Consider the following 21,371-nt stretch of genomic DNA (forward strand, 5'->3'; position numbering starts at 1 on the left):
AAGTTAAGACAGTTAGGTTCATTACATTACGAAAAAACGTTACTATATGTGTACCGTTTGGTTCCCGATATGAAGGACTTATTTCAATAGTGGTACAAGTACATTACCTCCACTTTTCTGTCTATAATGCTTCTGAAATTAATGAGCCAAACGAAGAGAAAGAAAGATTAATCTCTAGCAACAATCCGTATGCTTGAATATGTCTGGTATCTCAAGTGCAGATTTTTCAGCGCTCATTTAACTTTAGGACTCTGTATCTCAATATGAACAAAATGGACTTGTACCACTATTGAAATAAGCCCTTCATATATGTCATTTTATAACGCATATATTTGTTGCCTTGTTCTGCACAAGGGCGTACATACCCTGGGGGCCAGGGGCAGCCCCCCCCCCCCCTCTTCCTCTCAGGAAAAGGAAAAAAAGAATATTGTGCAGTCAGGTGCTTTCTTTCAAGAAAATTATTTAAAAGTGTGGGCGCTCTTCTTGTGGCACGCAGCAGGTGTGAGCGGCTGTCATTAACAAATGCGAAAATGTACGCTTAAAATGCCTGTGTTATTAAAGACGGAATTTGCGGCCGTATTGTGCTGCTGTTTTGGAGGGCACTGGGTACACGACAGAGTACATTACAAGCTCAGTCACACCAGAGTCATAGCACGATACAGCCGCAAGTGCCAGTCGCAATACAAATCTTTTTAGTTGCCATTTTCATATTTGTAAATGACAGCCGCTCTTACCTTTGCAGGTAACATACTATTTGCCAAGAAACGGCGACATACATTGAAATTATGCAATGATTTTAATGTAAAAATGTTCAATAACATCATTCACACAAACATATATCTGAAACCAAGCAGTTCACATATAATAACGCTTTCTCGTGATGTAATGCACCTAATGATCTTAATTTTTCAAGTTTTAGAGTAAGACAACCCGCAGAAGATGACAGTACTTCGCCAAAACTGATGAGAAGTGTTTGCGTCAAAGGGGATTCAGAATTCCATACTTTTTATTCGCTACTAGTGAGAGGAGGAAAGGCTATTTTAGGGGTTCGTATTTTTAAGCCAAATATCCCAGTAGGTTCAGATTCTGGATCTGGGGTTCCCAGCTGAGGACAAAGGCGGTGGGGCAATTCCAGTTCTGGCAGTCATCTGTTAACAGAGGGAAACAACCCGATAACCTCGGTCGGAAACGGACAATTGCTTTTTGGGGTAATATCAGGGATTGCGCGAGCGCGCGCGCCCATGTGTGTGTGTGTGTGTGTGTGTGTGTGTGTGTGTGTGTGTGTGTATGTATGTATGGAGTCGTGCTTCGTGCATGAAAGGAGGACACTTCGCCATTCCAGCAGTCAGTAATTTCTAGTCCGCTGTCAGAAGGGCAAGGGACAATGTAAGAGGAAAGTGCCCTGTTCGCATGTGCGACATGAGTAATAAAGTCTTTGCGGCCATCTCACTTTTAGGGTGTTAGGTGAGCCAATACTGACAGTTCAGGCTGCAGCGTCAACGCCAGCTGACATGCCTACAAGCCGTTGCGCCTTCTGGAGTGAATATAGAATCTAACTGGATCCAATAAAAGCATCCTTATCCTAATATGGCCCAAAAAGCGAGCCATATTACATCCTCTCACTATTTTGTCACACATTCTTTTTTCCCCAGGAAGCCACGCACTCGATCTTCATTCGGAGTGGTAGAAATTCACTGTTTGATCTCCCTGCAGTGATCAAAGGCACTGCCACCCCTGCAGTATGCTGCCATCAGCAGACGACGAGAAGCGGCTACTGGGCTCGGTGAGTGTTCTTCTCGGGAGGTCAATGGCCTGGCGCGACGGCTCCTTGAGAACGCAGATGACCGACTGTGCCACAACTGCCGTCTTGCTTTCAACAGCGGCAGCCAACTTCTTGATCACTGTCTGCTCTGCTTTGAAATTCTACTTGGACCCTCCGGAAGAAACTGAGAAGGCATCTCAAGCCGCTTTCCTGCTGACAGTCTCTATACCCAACGCAGTGAAGGTAGGTATTTTTATTCTAGAGTGTCTAGTAACTTACAATAAATTTAATACTGAGCTTACACAGGGAAGTCATTGTATTAACTGTGTACTTGGTGTATATCAGAATGCAATATCTGATGAAAAGTAGCTGGACACCTTTTTTTTTTTTAGTCATCCGTCTTCTGACTGCTTTGATGCGGCCCTCCACGAATTCCTTTCCTGTGCCAACCTTTTCATCTCAGAATAGCACTTGCAACCTACGTCCTCAATTATTTACTTGATGTATCCCAATCCCTCTCTTCCTCTAATGGTTTTACCCTCTACAGTCCCTCTAGTACCATGCAAGTTATTCTCTGTTATCTCAACAGATGTCCCCTGCGGGTCCCAGGGTAAGAATAGGCTCGAGGTATTCCTGCCTGTCGTAAGAGGCGACTAAAAGGAGTCTCACACGTTTCGGCCTGTTGATCCCCTGTAGGGTTTGACCTCCATTCTTCAAAATTTTTCCGAAGAGCGAGCCAACTGGGGAAGGGCGCCTTACATGGTGCATCTTGTCCATCGTGCATTGAGATCTTTAGGCCATTTTCCCGTCGTTGCATTGCAGTCCCGCTCCTTCTCCGTCTTTTGGGCGAGGACACCTTAAAAAAAATCTTCAAATGTGTGTGAAATCTTATGGGACTTAACTGCTAAGGTCATCAGTCCCTAAGCTTACACACTACTTAACCTAAATTATCCTAAGGACAAACTCACACACCCATGCCCGAGGGAGGACTCGAACCTCCGCCGGGACCAGCCGCACAGTCCATGATTGCAGCACCTTAGAGAGGACAGACACCTTCCTGGATGCGTTTTCCATCATGCACTATAAGTGTCGCTTTCTGTGCCGACGATGACCATGGACGTCTCTGCACCTGATATCCAGCACGGCAGCCAGTCTGTTGTAATGGGCCGCCATGTACCCTGTTGGTTGTAGCCCCCTGATAACACAGCAATCGCTTTGCTGATGCCTGCGCCGTTCACTCCACACGGATGCCAAGGAGTAGATGCCTATCTCTCTGGGGTATCGGGACTCCTGGCAATGGCAATCCTGCCAGGTGACCCTTGCTGGGCCTGAGTGGCGCTCGTGGGGAGAGCCCTTGATCGGAGTGGGAGGCATCAGGGCAGATGACACGCAATGAAGTGTGGTACGTCATCTCTTGCTGGTGGCAACCCACCAGCAGTCACTAAGCGTTCCAGGGCTCAATTAAATGCGCAGAAGTGTGATTCCAAATCGTTTCCCTCCCTGGCCACACCATGGACGGAACGCGTGACTAAGGATGGCAGCGAAGCTTACTCACCCCAGTACCTCGCCTGTATGAGAGTTGATGGGGACTCATTCATGTCAACAAAGCCTCAGTTTTTTGTGGAGCATTTGGAGGACAAGTTTAGGGAGGTGGAGGGCTTGTCCAAAATGCGCTCTTGGTCAGTCTAAATAAAAACAGCATCTTCTGTCCAGTCATGGGCATTACTCGTCTGTGACAAGCTGGGGGATGTTTCTCTTTCCATCACGCCCCATAAGAGCTTAAATACGATCCAGGGTATTATATTCCATAGGTTCTATTACAGTCTGATGACGAGCTGCTAGCCAATTTAGTGCGGCGAGATGTTCACTTCGTCTGGCGTGTCCATCCGGGTCCGAGGGATAATCAGGTTGCCACTGATGCCTTCATGTTGGCCTTCGAGGGTACACATTACCCGAGAAGGTCAAGGTGATAGTCTACCGCTGTGATGTCAAGCAATATATCCCTCCCCAAATGCAGTGTTTTAAGTGCTGTCATATGTCTTCCTGCTGTACTTCCAGCGCCGTCTGTCGAGATTGTGGATCTACTTCCCATCCCAGTACTGCATGTTCCCTGCCTCCCATCTGTGTCAACTGCGGAGAAAGAACGGAAGATAATGGAATACAAGACCCTGGACCATCTGACCTACACTGAGGCTAAGTGAAAATATGAGAGGCTCCATCCTGTGAATATGACGTCAACATACACCGACGCTACGACAAAGGTTCTACCATCTTCCGTTTCACCGTATACAGTTGGCTCTCAGAGCTGTCAGACTCCACCTGCCCCTTGATGATGGCGGCCACTTCCATCCCTGTTGCTCCTGCATGACCTACTTCAGGAGCAACACCCCCCATCCCCAACCATTGGTTACATCAGTCCCCACTTCTCAGTCAGAGAAGCGTAAGTTTTCTTTGGCTCCTCTCGCCAGGAAGGGGTCCCTTGGGTCACTCCCTTCCCAGGTTTGGACCAGTGGAAAAGCGGATACCCACCAGTGGCTGAAGCAACTACATGTCCTCCTCAGTCCCTGAGACTGACGCAGTGAAGCCCTCCCAGCCAGAAACACCAAAGGAACAGCGAGAGAAACCAAAAAAGAAGAAAGCACCTAAGAATCCAGACCACCGCTCCCTACAAGCTCTGCATCTGAGGATGTGGTGGAGATTCTGGCGTCCGCTGAGGACCTAGATCTCATCGGACCCTCAGATACGATGTATGTCGATCGCACAGGTAGTCAATCGGTGGCAGTAGGTGACCCTGAGGTGTAACTTGCATCCTTGAGCGCTTCATGCCTTCCCAGCCTAACAATGACGTCGTCCTCCAGTGGAAATGCGGCGGTTTTTTCCACCACCTGACTGAACTACGGCAATTGTTAAGCTTGACACCAGCTTTCTGCATTGCCCTCCAGGAAACCTGGTTCCTGGGAATGCAAATCCCTACCCTCTGCAGCTATAGGGGGTTTTACAAGAACCGTAGCGAATACGATAGGGTGTCAGGTGGCGTTTGCGTCTATGTCCTGAACTCGGTGTGTAGTGAACCTGCACCCATTCAAACTCCTCTTGAAGCTGTTGCTGTCAGGATAAGGACGACGCAGGAAATAACTGTCTGGAACTTATATCATCCTTCAGATGGTGCTGTACCCCTGAACATCCTGGCTGTCCTGGTTGATCAACTCCCTAAACCTTTCCTACTTCTGGGAGATTTTAACGCCCATAACCCCTTGTGGGGTAGTACCTTGCTTACTGGCTGAGGCAGAGGAGTAGAAAATTTACTGTCCCAATTCGCCCTCTGCCTCTTAAATACTGGGCCGCCACACATTTCAGTGTGGCTCATGGTAGTTACTCGGCCATTGATTTATCAATTTGCAGCCCATGACTCCTGCCATGTATCCACTGGAGAACACATGACGACCTGTGTGGTAGTGACCACTTCCTCATCTTCCTGTCACTCCCCCACCGTCGTGCACATGGACGCCTACCCAGATGGGGTTTAGACGAGGCAGACTGGGAAGCCTTCACCTCTGCTGTCACCGTTGAATCTCCCCCACATTGTGCCATCGATGTTGTGGTTGACCAGGTCACCAGAACAGTCATTTCTGCGGCAGAAAACGCGATCCCTCGTTCTATCGGGTCCCCTGGCGAAAGACAGGCCCGTGGTGGTCGCCGGAAGTCGATAAGGCCATTAAAGAGCGTCGGCGAGCTCGGCAGTGACATAAGTGGCACCTTTCCCTAGAGCACTTCATAGCCTTTAAACGGCTCCGTGCCCGTATTTATACAAAGATCGAAACAGGAGTGTTGGGGGAGGCATGTCTCGATCATTGGATGCCATACGTCACCTTCCCAAGTCTGGAACAAGATCAAACGTCTTTTCGGGTACCAGACCCCAACGGGTGTCCCTGGTGTTCACATCAATGGCGTATTGTCTACCGACGCAAACGCAATTGCCGAGCACTTTGCTGAGCACTATGCTCGCGCCTCTGCGTCGAATTATCCCCCAGCCTTTTGCGTCCTCAAACGGTGGATGGAAGGGAGGTTTCTCTGGTTAACTACACGCCACAATGAACCCTATAACGCCCCATTTACAGAGTGGGAGCTTCTTAGCGCCCTTGCATGTTGCCCCCACACAGCTCCTGGGCCGGATGAAACATTTCTCGCCTGATTACAAACGGTATCTCCTCGTCGTCTTCAACCGGATCTGGTGCGACGGAGTCTTTCCATCTCAATGGCGTGATAACACCGTCATTCCGGTGCGCAAACCCGGCAAGAACCTGCTTGACGTGGGTAGCTACCGGCCCATTAGCCTCACCAACGTTCTTTGTAAGCTGCTGGAACATATGGTGTGTCGGCGGTTGAGTTGGGTCCTGGAGTCCCGTAGCCTCCTGGCCCCATGTCAGGGTGGCTTCTGCCAAGGTCCCTCCACCACTAATAATCTGGTATCCCTCGAGTCTGCCATCCGAACAACCCTTTCCAGACGCCATCATCTGGTTGCCATCGTTTTTGACTTGCATAAAACATACGACGCGACCTGGCGAAATATCCTTGTCACATTGTATGAGTGGGGTCTCTGGGGTTCGCTCTCGATTTTTATCCAAAACTTCCTGTCGCTTTGTACTTTCCATGTCCAAGTTGGTGCGTCCCATAGTTCCCCCCATATCCAGGAGAATGGCGTCCGGCAGGGCTTTTTATTGAGTGTCTATCTCTTTTTAGTGGCCATTAACGGTCTAGCAGCGGCTGTAGGGCGTTCAGTCTCACCGTTTTTGCATGCAGACGATTCCTGCATTTCGTACTGCTGCCCCAGTACTGGTGTTGCTGAGTTGCGCCTGCAGGGAGCCATCCACAAGGCGCAGTGAAGGGCTCTAGCCCATGGCTTCCAGTTTTCAGCCGCAAAGTCGTGTGTCATGCACTTCTGTCGGCGTCGTACCGTTCATATGGACCCAGAACTTTACCTTCATGACGATCCACTCACTGTAGTGGAGACATATCGATTCTTAGGACAGGTTTTCGACGCTCAGTTGACTTGGATTCCTCATCTTCGTCAGCTTAAGCGGAAGTGCTGGCAGCACCTCAGTGCCCTCTGTTGTCTGAGCAACACCACTTGGGGTTCAGATCGCTTTACGCTGCTGCGGCTCTACAGAGCTCTTGTCCAGTCCCGAATTGACTATGGGAGTGTGGTTTATGGTTCGGCAACGCCTTCAGCGTTGCATTTACTCGACCCTATGCAACACTTCGGGGTTCGACTGGCGACAGGAGCTTCTAGGACGAGACCAGTGACCAGCGTACTGGTGGAGGGTGAGGTTCCTCCATTGCAGATCAGACGTGCACAACTGCTCGCGAGTTACGCTACACACATTCGTAGTTCTCCTGAGCATCCGAATCACCGTCTCCTTTCCGCGCCTGCAGCAGTCCATCTCCCGCATCGGCGGCCCAGGTCGGGGCTAACGATTGTGGTTCGCGTGCGGTCGCTTCTCTCCGAACTGGAGTCATTCCCTTTACTACCTCTACTTGCGGTCCGTTCTCGTACGCCTCCGTGGTGTACGCCTCGGCTGCAGCTTCCTCTGGACCTCTCACGTGGCCCTAAGGACTCCGTTAACCCTGCGGCTCTCTGCTGTCACTTCCTCTCGATTCTTGACGTGTTTGGGGCTCTGAAGTGGTTTACACCGACGGCTCGATGGCTGATGGTCCCGTTAGTTTTGCCTACGTTCACGGCGGCCATATTGAACGTCATTCCTTACCCTATGGCTGCAGCGTATTCACTGCAGAGCTGGTGGCCATATCTCGTGCACTTCAGTATCGCCGTTCATGCCCTGGGGAGTCGTTTCTCTTATGTACTGACTCCTTGAGCAACCTGAAAGCTGTTGACCAGTGCTACCCTCGTCATCCTTTGGTAGCGTCCATCCAGAAGTCCATCTATGCCCTGGAACGGTCCAGTCGTTCAGTGGTGTTCGTCTGGGCCCCTGATGACGTCGGAATCTCAGGAAATGAACTTGCCGACACGCTGGCCTAACAGGCTACACGAAAACCACTTCTGGAGATCGGCATCCCCGCAACTGCCCTACATTCGTTATTACGCTGCACGGTTTTTCAGCTTTGGGAGACGGGGTGGCGAAATCTCAGTACGCACAACAAACTGCGGCCATTAAGGGGAATACGAATTTGTGGAAGTCCTAGATGAGGGCCTCTCGCAGGGACTCCGTTGTTCTCTGCCTGCTCCGCTTTGGCCATGCCTGGGCGACCCACAGCTACCTCCTGCGCCGTCAAGTCCCATCTCAGTGTCTGTTCGGCACCCGGTTGACAGTGGCCTATATTCTTCAGCTCTGTCCTTCTTTGGCTGCCCTGTGACTTCGTCTTCGGTTGCCGGACTCGTTGTCATTGATTTTAGCAGAAAACATCTCATCAGCTGATTTTGTTTCATGTTTCATCCATGAGGGTGGGTTTTATCATTCGATCTGAGTTTTAGTGCATGTCCTTTGTCCCTCTGTGACCTCCACCCTAGTGTTTTTAGGGCGGAGGTTTTAATGTGTTGCAGGGTGGCTTGAAACATCCCCTTTGAAAAATTGTACATTACTGTGCTTAAACTGACACACAATATTTTTAGCGCAACGCAATCTGGCTTTAAGAAATCCCTACAAAAGAATGGCCCTGACTAAATTAACCTATACGTTTCACAAATCACTTACCTCACAAAAATCTTCGTTACTCAAACTACTGCAATACAGCGAGCGGCAAAACTGCTAGCTAAATAAAAGATTCAAACTACTGAAGGCACTAACTACTGATAGGCATAGTTAGCAAACTGAAGATTTTGATAGAGAACAAACAATGTATTTACCTTAATAGCGTTCAAAAGTCATAATATATATAGCAGGTCATGACATCCATTCTTACAAATGTACTGTTTCTGATAGACACACGTCCAGATCATCTGCTCTCAAAATTCCGCCATTTCTCTCCCCACATCCACCACTGCTGGCGGCTCATCTCAAACTGCGCAACGCTACGCGCTGTTAACATCCAGCTGCCCAACACTACAATAGTCAACAACAATGCAAACCAGCCACAGACTGCACACAGCACAGCCAGTGATTTTCAAACAGAGCGCTACGTGGCGTTACCAATAAGAAAACCTAAACAGCCTACTTACAGGCTCTCTTTTCCTTTTTATTTTCGTGGTCGGCCAGGCACTGTAATCTGCTTCCTTATATTACTCTCTTGTACCTGTTTCTTACAACTCTCTGTTGTTTTCTTGTCCTCCTTTGTTCCTTTTAGTGTTCGTTGCCTTTTCTTCGTTCTTGTGGTTTTTAGTTTCTTTCCTTTGTGTGTTATATGTCTCCTCTGTTTTATTCTCACGCTTGTGGCATTGTTTTATTAGGAACAAGGGACCAATGACCTCCTAGTTTGGTCCCTTCCCCCCTCTTTTAAAGCAACCAATCAACCAACCATTCAACAGATGGTGGTGGTGGTCAGGTGGTGGTCAGTGTTTAACGTCTCGTCGACAACGAGGTCATTAGAGACGGAGCGCAAGCTCAGGGTAGGGAAGGATTGGGAAGGAAATCGGCCGTGCCCTTTCAAAAGGAACCATCCCGGCATTTGCCTGAAACGATTTAGGGAAATCACGGAAAACCTAAATCAGGATGGCCGGAGACGGGATTGAACCGTCGTCCTCCCGAATGCGAGTCATTCAACAGATGTCCTATAGTCCTGTCCCTTTGTCTTACCAGTGTTTTCTATAAATTCCTTTCCACGTCGATTCCACAGAGAACACTCTCATTCGTTACCTTATCACTCCACCTAATTTTAAACATTCTTCTGCAACACCACATCTCAAATGCTTCTGTTCTCTTGTCTTCAGGAATTTCCACAGTCCATGCCTCACTACCATACAATGCTGTGCTCCAAACGTTTATTCTCGGAAGTTTCTTTCTGAAATTAAGACCTATGATTGATCCTAGTAGAATTCTCTTGGCCAGGAATTCTCTTTTTACCAGTTCTAGTCTACTTTATCTATCATCGTTGCTCCGTACGTCATGGGCTATTTTACTGCCTAGATAGCAAAATTCCTCAACTTCATCTACTTCGTGATCAGCAATATAATATTAACCTTCTCGCCGTTCTAATTTGTACTACTTCTCATTACTTTCGTCTTGCTTCGATTTACTCTCAGTTCATATTCTGTATTCATTAGAGTGTTCATTCCATTCAGTAGGTTCTCTAATTCTATTTCAGTTTCAAAGAGGATAGAAATGCCTACAGCGAATCTTAACATTGTCATACTTTCACGTTGTATTTTAACCACACTCTTGAAAGTTTCTTTTATTTCCGTCATTCCTTCTTCGACATAGAGAATGAACAGCAGAGACGAAAGACTATATCCCTTCCCTGTCTTACACCCTTTTTAATCCGTGCACTTCGTTCTTGGTCTCCCATTCTTATTGCCCCCTCATCGTTCTTGTACATATTGTATATTATCGGTGTTTCTCTAAAGCTTACCCCCATTTTTCTAAGGATTTCTAACATCTCGAACCCTTTTTCCAGGTCGACAAATCGTGTTAACGTGTCATGATTCTCCTTCATTCTTGCTTCCCCCACTGATTTTAGAAATTCTAAATTATGATTCGAATGCAGGATCCCATATCTCTTTCCTATCGACTCCTGTTTCTTCTTGAATCCCGTCATCAATCAAGTCTTTCCCTTCATAGGGACCCTCAATGTAGTCTTTCCATCTATCTGTCCCCTCCTCTACATTTAACAGTGAAATTCCCACTCTACTTTTAACGTTACCACCCTTGTTTTTAATTTCATCGAAGGTTGTTTTGATTCTTATGGAAATTGCTGTCCTTTCGGCAGCAATTTCTTTTTCGATTTCTTCAAATTTTTCATGTAGTCATTTCGCATTAGCTTTTCTGCACTTCCTATTTATTTCATTCGTAAGTGACTTGTATTTATGTATTGCTAAATTTATCCCAACATTATTTTAATTCCTCCTTCCGGCAATAAAATAAATTATTTCTTCTGTTACCCACAGTTTCTTCGCAGTTACCTTCCTTCTACCTATGTTTTTCTCTCCAACATCGCCCTTTTTAGAGATGTCCATTCCTCTTCAAATGAACTGCCTGCTGAGCTATTCCTTATTGCAGTATCTATAGCCTCAGAGAACTAGAAATGCATCTCTTCATTCCTTAGTACATCATATCCCACTTCTTTGCGCACTGATTCTTCCTGAGTCTTCTCTTAAACTTCAGCCGACTTTTCAACACTGCTAAATGTTGATCTGAGTCTATATCTGCTCCTGGGTATGGCTTACGTTCCAGTGTCTGATTTCGGAATCTCTGCCTGACAATGACGTAATATCACAGAAATCTTCTCCCATTACCCGGCCTTTTCGAGGTGTACCTTCTCCTCTTTTGATTCTTGACCAGAGTATTTGCCATTACAAGATGAAATTTATTGCACAAGTCAATTAGTCTTTCTCCTCTCTCATTTCTACCATCAAGCCCAAATACTTCCGTAAATATTTATTCGACTACGCACTCTACAACCACATTCCAATCCCTCATGATTTAGATTTTCATCTCCCTTTACTTACTGAATTATCCGTTCAACATCTTCATGTACTTTCTCTTTCTCTTCATCTTCAGCTCGCGACATTGGAATGTATACCTGAACTACTGTTGTAAGTGTTGGTTTGGTGCCATTCTGATGTGAAAACAGTAACTCACTCTCTGTCCTACCTCCCTATTCATAATGAATCCTATTCCTGTTATACCATTTTCTACTAGTGTTGATTTTACCCTATACTCACCTGACCAGAAATCCTTGTCTTCTTTCCACTTCACTTCATTGACCCCCACTGTAAACTGGGCCTTTGAATTTCTTTTTTCAGATTTTCTAGCCTCCCTACCATATTAAGACTTCTGACATTCCACGTCACGACTCGTAGAACGTTATCCTTTAGATGGTTATTCAATTTGTTCCTCAAGGTCACTTTGCCCTTGGCGGTCACCTCCCGAATACCTGAATGAGGGACTAGTGTAGAATCTTTTGCCAATATGGAGATCATCCTGAGACTTTTTCAATTACAGGCCACATGCACTGTGGATACACAGTATGTCTCTTTAACGCAGTGGTTTCCCTTGCCTTCTGCATCCTTATGCCGTCAGTCACTGCTGATTCTTCCGCCTTTTAGGGGCAGTTTCCACCCAAGAGGCAAGAGACTACCCTGCACCTCTGTCCAGTCCTCCGCCCTCTTTGACAAAACCGTTGGCAGAGTGAGAGTAATTTCTTATGCCGAAAATCTTTGGCCTCCGTCGCTGATGATTTTTATTCAAAATTTAAGCAGTGTTGTTGTTGTTCGAACAAGGGACCGAGGACGTTTTGATTACTGATCAAAGACGCTATCCGATTTTTTTTCCTGCAGCGTCAGGAAAGGACGGTCCAAGTCAGTTTCAGGCTGGGTGGAGACAAGGTGGGCAGGTGTCGAATCCCGAGGCCTGGCCATGACGCCTCTCCCCCCCCCCCCCCCCCCCCCCCGTGTCATTGTGCTGGTCTCAAGTGAAATTTTTAACTTTATTTGTTTATTTGTTTTTTGTTAAACTTTACAACTTTCGACTCTGAAAGGAAAGGAACAAAATAAGCTTTAATCCTACTTGATTTCTGCCATCCTAAAAAGAAAAATCATTTCGTCGCGGCCTGCAACAATTTTTGCTTATTTTTTATTAATGAAACAAAAAAAATAGACTAACAGGGCGACAAAAGTGAAATAAATTCTTTAACAATACACATCAAAAGAGACCATGACGAAAGTACCAAGAGGACCAGTTAACTCAACACCTTGCTTTTTTGTTTTTGGTTTTGTCAAGTTTACCTAAAGCAAGGTAACAAGGGTGAAACATTCGAACAGAAAAGGGTTTCTGCACTTCATACAGCTCCTTGATGATTAAATACCGGATACAGCATACTCAAAAACAGCTCAAGATAGCGCGGCATCCGTTGCAATGTCCAATGGACCTTAACCATATATTGGCACAAGGGTCCAGGTCACATCCGCTTCCCACCACGTAATGAACATAATGCCAGACAAGCATATTGTCCCTCGTTCTTGGAAAGAAAGTGAATCGGGACGCAGGGGAATCTCACTGGAGATTGCCACAACGTCGTCCTGGCAAGAAAGGCAAACTGTCGGCGGAGTCAACTAGAATATCTGTGTCCGCAGGCGACCAAACAATGACATAATGTATCCGCTTCATGGAAATGACTGCATCAGTCACTAAGGCCAATGCGAAAAAGTCGAACGTTCGTGGGGAGAAGGCTATGAGTGACTTGGTACCATGAGGAAGCCACTTCCATCGCAGATATTGGTAGGCTGACATTGGACCAAACAAGCTTCCAATCTGTCTCTGGCGATAGGGGCTCCACTGATGAAGCGCGATTTGGATACTTCCAGCGACATAACAGAATTTTGACAGAGAGGTGCGACTAGGAAAGAATATCTACCCACAAATAACTGACATAAAAAAAAATTTATGAATATGCCTATAACATCAATGGAGGTCGCAGGTCGGAGAAAAGCAAAAGGGCAAGCTGTAAGTGGTCGGGGAACGTGAAGTTTCGCCATAACCTCATGTTGTTGTTGTTGTGGTCTTCAGTCCTGAGACTGGTTTGATGCAGCTCTCCATGCTACTCTATCCTGTGTAAGCTTCTTCATCTCCCATTACGTACTGCAACCTACATCCTTCTGTATCTGTTTAGTGTATTCATCTCTTGGTCTCCCTCTACGATTTTACCCTCCACGCTGCCCTCCAACACTAAATTTGTGATCCCTTGATGCCTTAGAACATGTCCTACCAACCGATCCCTTCTTCTAGTCAAGTTGTGCCACAGCTTTCTCCTCTCTCCAATCCTATTCAATACCTCCTCATTAGTTATATGATCTACCCAGCTAATCTTCAGCATTCTTCTGTAGCACCACATTTCGAAAGCTTCTATTCTCTTCTTGTCCAAACTAGTTATCGTCCATGTTTCACTTCCATACATGGCTACACACCACACAAATACTTTCAGAAACGACTTCCTGACACTTAAACCTATACTCGATGTTAACAAATTTCTCTTCTTCAGAAACGATTTCCTTGTCATTGCCAGTCTACATTTTATATCCTCTCCACTTCGTCCATCATCAGTTATTTTTCTCCCCAAATAGCAAAACTACTTTACTACTTTAAGTGTCTCATTTCCTAATCTAATTCCCTCAGCATCACCCGACTTAATCCGACTACATTCCAGTATCCTCGTTTTGCTTTTGTTAATCTTATATCCTCCTTTCAAGACACTATCCTTTCCGTTCAACTGCTTTTCTAAGTCCTTTGCTGTCTCTGACAGAATTACAATGTCATCGGCGAACCTCAAAGTTTTCATTTCTCCTCCATGGATTTTCATACCTACTCCGAATTTTTCTTTTGTTTCCTTCACTGCTTGCTCTATATACAGATTTAATAACATCGGGGAGAGGCTACAACCCTGTCTCGCTCCCTTCCCAACCACTGCTTCCCTGTCATGTCCCTCGACTCTTGTAACTGCCATCTGGTTTCTGTACAAATTGTAAATAGCCCTTCGCTACCTGTGTTTTACCCCTGCCACCTTCAGAATTTGAAAGAGAGTATTTCAGTCAACATTGTCAAAAGCTTTCTCTAAGTCTACAAGTGCTAGAAACGTAGGTGTCCCTTTCCTTAATCTAGCTTCTAAGATAATTCGTAGGGTCAGTATTGCCTCACGTGTTCCAATATTTCTACGGAATCCAAACTGATCTTCCCCGAGGTCGGCTTCTACCAGTTTTTCCATTCGTCTGTAAAGAATTCGCGTTAGTATTTTGCATTCGTGACTTATTAAACTGATAGTTCGGTAATTTTCACATCTGTCAGCACCTGCTTACTTTGGGATTGGAATTATAAAATTCTTCTTGAAGTCTACTCCCGGGGCCTTGTTTCGACTCAGGTCTTGCAGTGCTCTGTCAAACTCTTCACGCAGTATCGTATCTCCCATTTCATCTTCATCTACATCCTCTTCCATTTCCATAATATTGTCCTCAAGTACATCGCCCTTGTATAGACTCTCAATATACTCCTTCCACCTTTCTGCTTTCCCTTCTTTGCTTAGAACTGGGTTTCCATCTGAGCTCTTGATATTCAGACAAGTGGTTCTCTTTTCTCCAAAGGTCTCTTTAATTTTCCTACAGGCAGTATCTATCTTACCCCTAGTGATATAAGGCTCTACATTCTTACAGTTGTCCTCTAGCCATCCCTGCTTAGCCATTTTGCACTTCCTGTCGATCTCATTTTTGAGACGTTTATATTCCTTTTTGCCTGCTTCATTTATTGCATTTTTATATTTTCTTCTTTCATCAGTTAAATTCAATATTTCTTCTGTTACCCAAGGATTTCTACTAACCCTCGTCTTTTTACCTATTTGATCCTCTGCTGCCTTCACTACTTCATCTCTCAAAGCTACACATTCTTCTTCTATTGTGTTCCTTTCCCCCATTCCTGTCACTTGTTCCCTTATGCTCTCCCTGAAACTCTGTACAAGCTCTGGTTTAATCAGTTTAGCCGGGTCCCATCTCCTTAAATTCCCACCTTTTTGCAGTTTCTTCAGTTTTAATCTACAGTTCATAACCAATAGATTGTGGTCAGAGTCCACATCTGCCCCTGGAAGTGTCTTACAATTTAAAACCTGGTTCCTAAATCTCTGTCTTACTATTATATAATCTATCTGAAACTTGTCAGTATCTCCAGGCTTCTTCCATGTATACAACCTTCTTTTATGATTCTTGAACCAAGTTTTAGCTATGATTAAGTAATGCTCTGTGCAAAATTCTACCAGGCGGCTTCCTCTTTCGTTTCTTAGCCCTAATCCATATTCACCTACTACGTGTCCTTCTCTTCCTTTTCCTACTGTTGTATTCCAGTCACCTATGACTATTAAATTTTCGTCTCCCTTCACTATCTGAATAATTTCTTTTATTTTATCACACATTTCTTCAATTTCTTCGTCATCTGCAGAGCTAGTTGGCATATAAACTTGTACTACTGTAGTAGGCGTGCGCTTCGGTCTATCTTGGCCACAATAAGGCGTTCACTATGCTGTTTGTAGTAGCTTACCCGCACTCCTATTTATTTATTTATTATTAAACCTACTCCTGCATTACCCCTATTTGATTTTGTATTTATAACCCTGTATTCGCCTGACCAAAAGTCTTGTTCCTCCTGCCACTAATTCCTACTATATCTAACTTTAACCTATCCGTTTCCCTTTTTAAATTTTCTAACCTACCTGCCCGATTAAGAGATCTGACATTCCACGCTCCGCTCCTGATAACGACGTCCTCCTGAGTAGTCCCCGCCCGTAGATCCCAATGGGGTACTATTTTACCTCTGGAATATTTTACCCAAGAGGACACCATCATCATTTAACCATACAGTAAAGCTGCATGCCCTCGTGAAAAATTACGGTTGTAGTTTCCCCTTGCTTTCAGCCGTTCGCAGTACCAGCACAGCAAGGCCGTTTTGGGTAGAACTACAAGGCCAGATCAGTCAATCATCCAGACTGTTGTCCCTGCAACTACTGAAAAGGCTGCTGCACCTCTTCAGGAACCACACGTTTGTCTGGCCTCTCAACAGATACCCCTCCGTTGTGGTTGCACCTACAGTACGGCTATCTGTATCGCTGAGGCACGCAAGCTTTCCCACCAACGGCCAGGTCCATGGTTCTTGTGGGGCGGCGGCGGAGGGGGGGGGGGGGGGGGGGGGGGGCATATCCTCATAGCGCACCCGAAAAATAGAGTTTCGTGAGATAAACTTGCTGGTTCATCGTTGTAGCTTCCAGGGCATCATCGCAGGAAGGGGAAAAATTTGGGCAACAGTATAGGCTTTGCTCAACACATAAGATTCCAAGGTCCGAGTCTTATGAAGTAAAGAGAGGAAGCGACGCTAGTGTTCCTTGAGTCCTGTCAGTGACGGATTTCCAATTTAACGCAGCCATCTTAATCGGACAACAATCAATTATGACACCGAACGATCGATGGCAGGCGACCACTACAGCCCATGGAATCTCAACCGCGTCAAATCCCCACAAACTAAGTAACCGATACTTCCGGTCGTTCATCTGTGCTCCGCCCGCCTCCATAGCTGAGTGGTCAGCGCCGCAGAATGCCTTGCCGGGGGCCCGGGTTCGATTCCCGGCTGAGTCAGAGATTTTCTCTGCCCAGGTACTGGATGTTGTGTTGTCTTCATCATCATTTAACCCTCATCGACGTGCAAGTCGCCGAAGTGGCGTCACCTTAAAAGACTTGCACCAGGCGACCAGTCTACCCTACGGGAGGCCCTCGTCACACATTTCCTTTCGTCTGTGCTCCCGTAGGACGACAAAATGCATATGTCGTCATGAGTACGAAGAAGTACCATAACGTCATTGGCATATGCGCGAACTATGAATCTTTCTCTCAACAACGACCGGACACCCAATCTAGGAGCTTATGGACACCAGTAAGGGTTCCAGAAATAGCACGAATAACATAGAAACGGGACTATAGGACATCTCGACACACCTCTATGGGGGGACTGAGACGACCATTCACGTCAGTAGACGCCTTATTACTAGAAAGTAACGACGGTTCAAATCTGCGTCCGGCCGTTCTAATTTAGATTTTCCAGTATTTCCCTAAATCGCTTCAGGTAAATGCCGAGATGGTTCCTTTGAAAGGGCATGGCCGACTTCCTTCCCCATCCTTCCATAATCCAACGGGACCGATGACCTCGCTGTTTTGTCCCATCCCCAAAATCAAACAACAAACCAACTACACTACTGGCCATTAAAATTGCTACACCAAGAAGAAATGCAGATGATAAACGGTTATTCATTAGACAGATATATTATACTAGAACAGCCATGTGATTACATTTTCACTCAATTTGCGTGCATAGATCCTGAGAAATAAGTACCCAGAACAACCACCTCTGGCCGTAATAACGGCCTTAATACGCCTGGGCATCGAGTCAAACAGAGCTTGGATGGCATGTACAGGTACAGCTGCCCGTGCAGTTTCAACACGATACCACAGTTCATCAAGATTAGTGACTGGCGTATTGTGACGAGCCAATTACTCGGCCACCATTGACCAGACGTTTTTAATTGGTGAGAGATCTGGAGAATGTGCTGGCCAGGGCATCAGTCGAACATTTTCTGTATCCAGAAAGGCCTTACAGGACCTGCAAAATGCGGTCGTGGATTTCCTGCTGAAATGTAGGGTTTCGCAGGGATCGAATAAAGGGTAGAGCCACGGGTCGTAACACATCTGAAATGTAACGACCACTGTTCAAAGTGCCGTCAGTGTGAGCAAGAGGTGACCGAGACGGGTAACCAATGGCGCCCCATACCATCACGCCGGGTGATACGCCAGTATGGCGATGACGAATACACGCTTTCAATGTGTGTTCACCGCGATGTCGCCAAACACGGATGCGACCATCATGATGCTGTAAACAGAACCTGGATTCATCCGAAAAAATGACGTTTTGCCATTCGTGCACCCAGATTCGTCGTTGAGTACATCTTCGCAGGCGCTCCTGTCTACGATGCAGCGTCAAGGGTAACCGCAGCCGTGGTCTCAGAGCTGATAGTCCATGCTGCTGCAAGCGTCGTCGAACGGTTCGTGAAGATGGTTGTTGTCTTGCAAACGTCCCCATCTGTTCACTCAGGGGTCGAGACGTGGCTGCATGATCCGTTACAGCCATGCGGATAAGATGCCTGTCATCTCGACTGCTAGTGATACGAGGCCGTTGGGATCCAGCACGGCGTTCCGTATTACCCTCCTGAACCCACCGATTCCATATTCTGCCAACAGTCATTGGATCTCGACCAACGCGAGCAGCAATGTAGCGATACCATAAACAGCAATCGCGTTAGGCTACAATCCGATCTTTATCAAAGTCGGAAACGTGATGGTACGCATTTCTCCTCCTTACACGAGGCATCGCAACAACGTTTCATCAGGCAACGCCGGTCAACTGCTGTTTGTGTATGAGAAATCGGTTGGAAACTTTCCTCATGTCAGCACGTTGCAGGTGTCGCCACCGGCGCCAACCTTGAGTGAATGCTCTGAAAATCTAATCATTTGCATATCACAGCATCTTCTTCCTATCGGTTAAATTTCGCGTCTGTAGCACATCTTCATGGTGTACCAATTTTAATGGCCAGTAGTGTAGAAAATAGAGGTGAAGATCTGTCGTGCGGCATCATTAAAATCAACAACCGTCAACACTCGCAACAGAAAACCATCACTAACTCGGTCAAACGCATGATTAAACTCAATAAAAAGTGTAGTTTTGGACACAGGAACAGTGGAAGCAATCACGATAAGATCACGACTTTCAGCAACGGGAATCAGGAGTGTAGGACCCGGGAGAAATCTTTGATAACGCGCGACGACAGCAAGAAAACCCGACAAGCGGCTATTTATCGCCCGCTCTACGACTTTATGATGAAAATTGAGTCACGTTACCGGTAGTGCCTGATCCACGGACAGACGACCCCTTGCACCAAATCACTCACCATAGGTGTTATCGTATCTCCTATCAGAGGCCAAAACAGAACATACAATTTTTTGGAAGGTCCATCCAAACATGGAGATTTGCGGGAAGGAGAGCTAACTACAATGTCAGATATCTTATGACGCTGAAAATCTGCCAAAAACTTCTTATGGAGAGCTGGCGTAACAACATTATCAAGGAGGGAAGCAAAGTCAGTAGACCTTATAGCAGCTGATGCCACTCCAGTGTAAAGATCAGAAAATACCTGGAAAGTTCACGCATTATATTTACATGTACATCTACATGTATGTGTTTACTCTGCTGTTCACAATAAAGTGCTTGCCAGAGGGTTCAATGAACCACCTTCAAGCTGTCTCTCTACCGTCCCACTCTCGAACGGCACGCGGGAAAAACGAGCACTTAATTTTTTTCTGTGCGAGCCCTGATTTCTCTTATTTTATCGTGATGATCATTTCTCCCTATGTAAGTGGGTGCCAACAGAACGTTTTCGCAATCGGAGGAGAAAACTGGTGATTTCATGAGAAGATCCTGTCGCAACGATAAACACCTTTGTTTTAATGATTGCCACTCCAATTCACGTATCATGTCTGTGACACTATCTGCCCTATTTCGCAATAATACAAAACGAGCTGCCCTTCTTTGTACTTTTTCGATGTCATCCGTCAGTCCCACTTGATGCGGATCCCACACCGCACAGCAATACTCCAGAAATAGGACGGACAAGCGTGGTGTAAGCAGTCTCTTTAGTAGACCTGTTGCACCTTCTAAGTGTTCTGCCAATGAATCGCAGTCTTTGTTTTGCTCTACCCACAATATTATCTATGTGTTCGTTCCAATTTAGATTATTTGTAATTGTAATCCCTAAGTATTTAGTTGAAGTTACAGCCTTCAGATTTGTGTGACTATCCCGGTATCGAAATTTAGCTGATTTCTTTTAGTGCTCATGTGAATAACTTCACACTTTTCCTTATTCAGGGTCAAATGCCACTTTTCGCACCATACAGATATCATATCTAAATCATTTTTCAAGTCGTTTTGATCATCTGATGACGTTACAATACGGTAAATGACAGCATCATCTGCAAACAATCTAAGACGGCTACTCAGATTGTCTCTTATATCGTTAATATAGATAAGGAACAATAGAGGGCCTATAAGCCTTGGGGAAAGCCGGATATTACTTCTGTTTTACTCGATGGCTTTCCGTCTATTACTACGAACTGTGACCTTTCTGACAGGAAATCATGAATCCAGTCGCACAATTGAGGCGACAGCCTTCAGATTTGTGTGACTATCCCGTTATCGAAATTTAGCTGATTTCTTTTAGTGCTCATGTGAATAACTTCACACTTTTCCTTATTCAGGGTCAAATGCCACTTTTCGCACCATACAGATATCATATCTAAATCATTTTTCAAGTCGTTTTGATCATCTGATGACGTTACAATACGGTAAATGACAGCATCATCTGCAAACAATCTAAGACGGCTACTCAGATTGTCTCTTATATCGTTAATATAGATAAGGAACAATAGAGGGCCTATAAGCCTTGGGGAAAGCCGGATATTACTTCTGTTTTACTCGATGGCTTTCCGTCTATTACTACGAACTGTGACCTTTCTGACAGGAAATCATGAATCCAGTCGCACAATTGAGGCGATACTCCGTAGGCACGCAGTTTGGTTAGAAGACGCTCGTGAGGAACGGTGTCGAAAGCCTTCTGGAAATCTAAAAATATGGAATCAATTTGACATCCCCTGTCGATAGCACTTATTACTTCATGAGTGTAAAGAGCTAGTTGTGTTTCACAAGAACGATATTTTCTGAAACCGTGCTGTGTGTCAATAAATCGTTTTTTTCGAGGTACTTCATAATGTTCGAATTCAGTGTATGTTCCAAAACCCTACTGCAAATCGACGTTAGTGATATAGGTATGTAATTCAGCGGATTACTCTTACTTCCCTTTTTGGGTACTGGTG

General features: G+C 45.7%; 1 protein-coding gene across 1 annotated transcript in view; it reads left to right on the top strand.

The window, feature by feature from the left end:
* The first annotated feature begins 1,741 nt into the window (after positions 1-1,741).
* Positions 1,742-21,371, top strand: part of LOC124620239 (putative odorant receptor 85d) — a 110,123-nt gene continuing 90,493 nt past the window's right edge. Inside the window, exon 1 of the mRNA XM_047146907.1 lies at positions 1,742-2,005. Within this exon, the coding sequence (XP_047002863.1) occupies positions 1,742-2,005 (264 nt within the window). The remainder of the gene's footprint in view (positions 2,006-21,371) is intronic.

This window comes from Schistocerca americana, chromosome 6 (genome assembly GCF_021461395.2).
Source record: "Schistocerca americana isolate TAMUIC-IGC-003095 chromosome 6, iqSchAmer2.1, whole genome shotgun sequence".
Taxonomy (NCBI): Eukaryota; Metazoa; Arthropoda; class Insecta; order Orthoptera; family Acrididae; genus Schistocerca; species Schistocerca americana.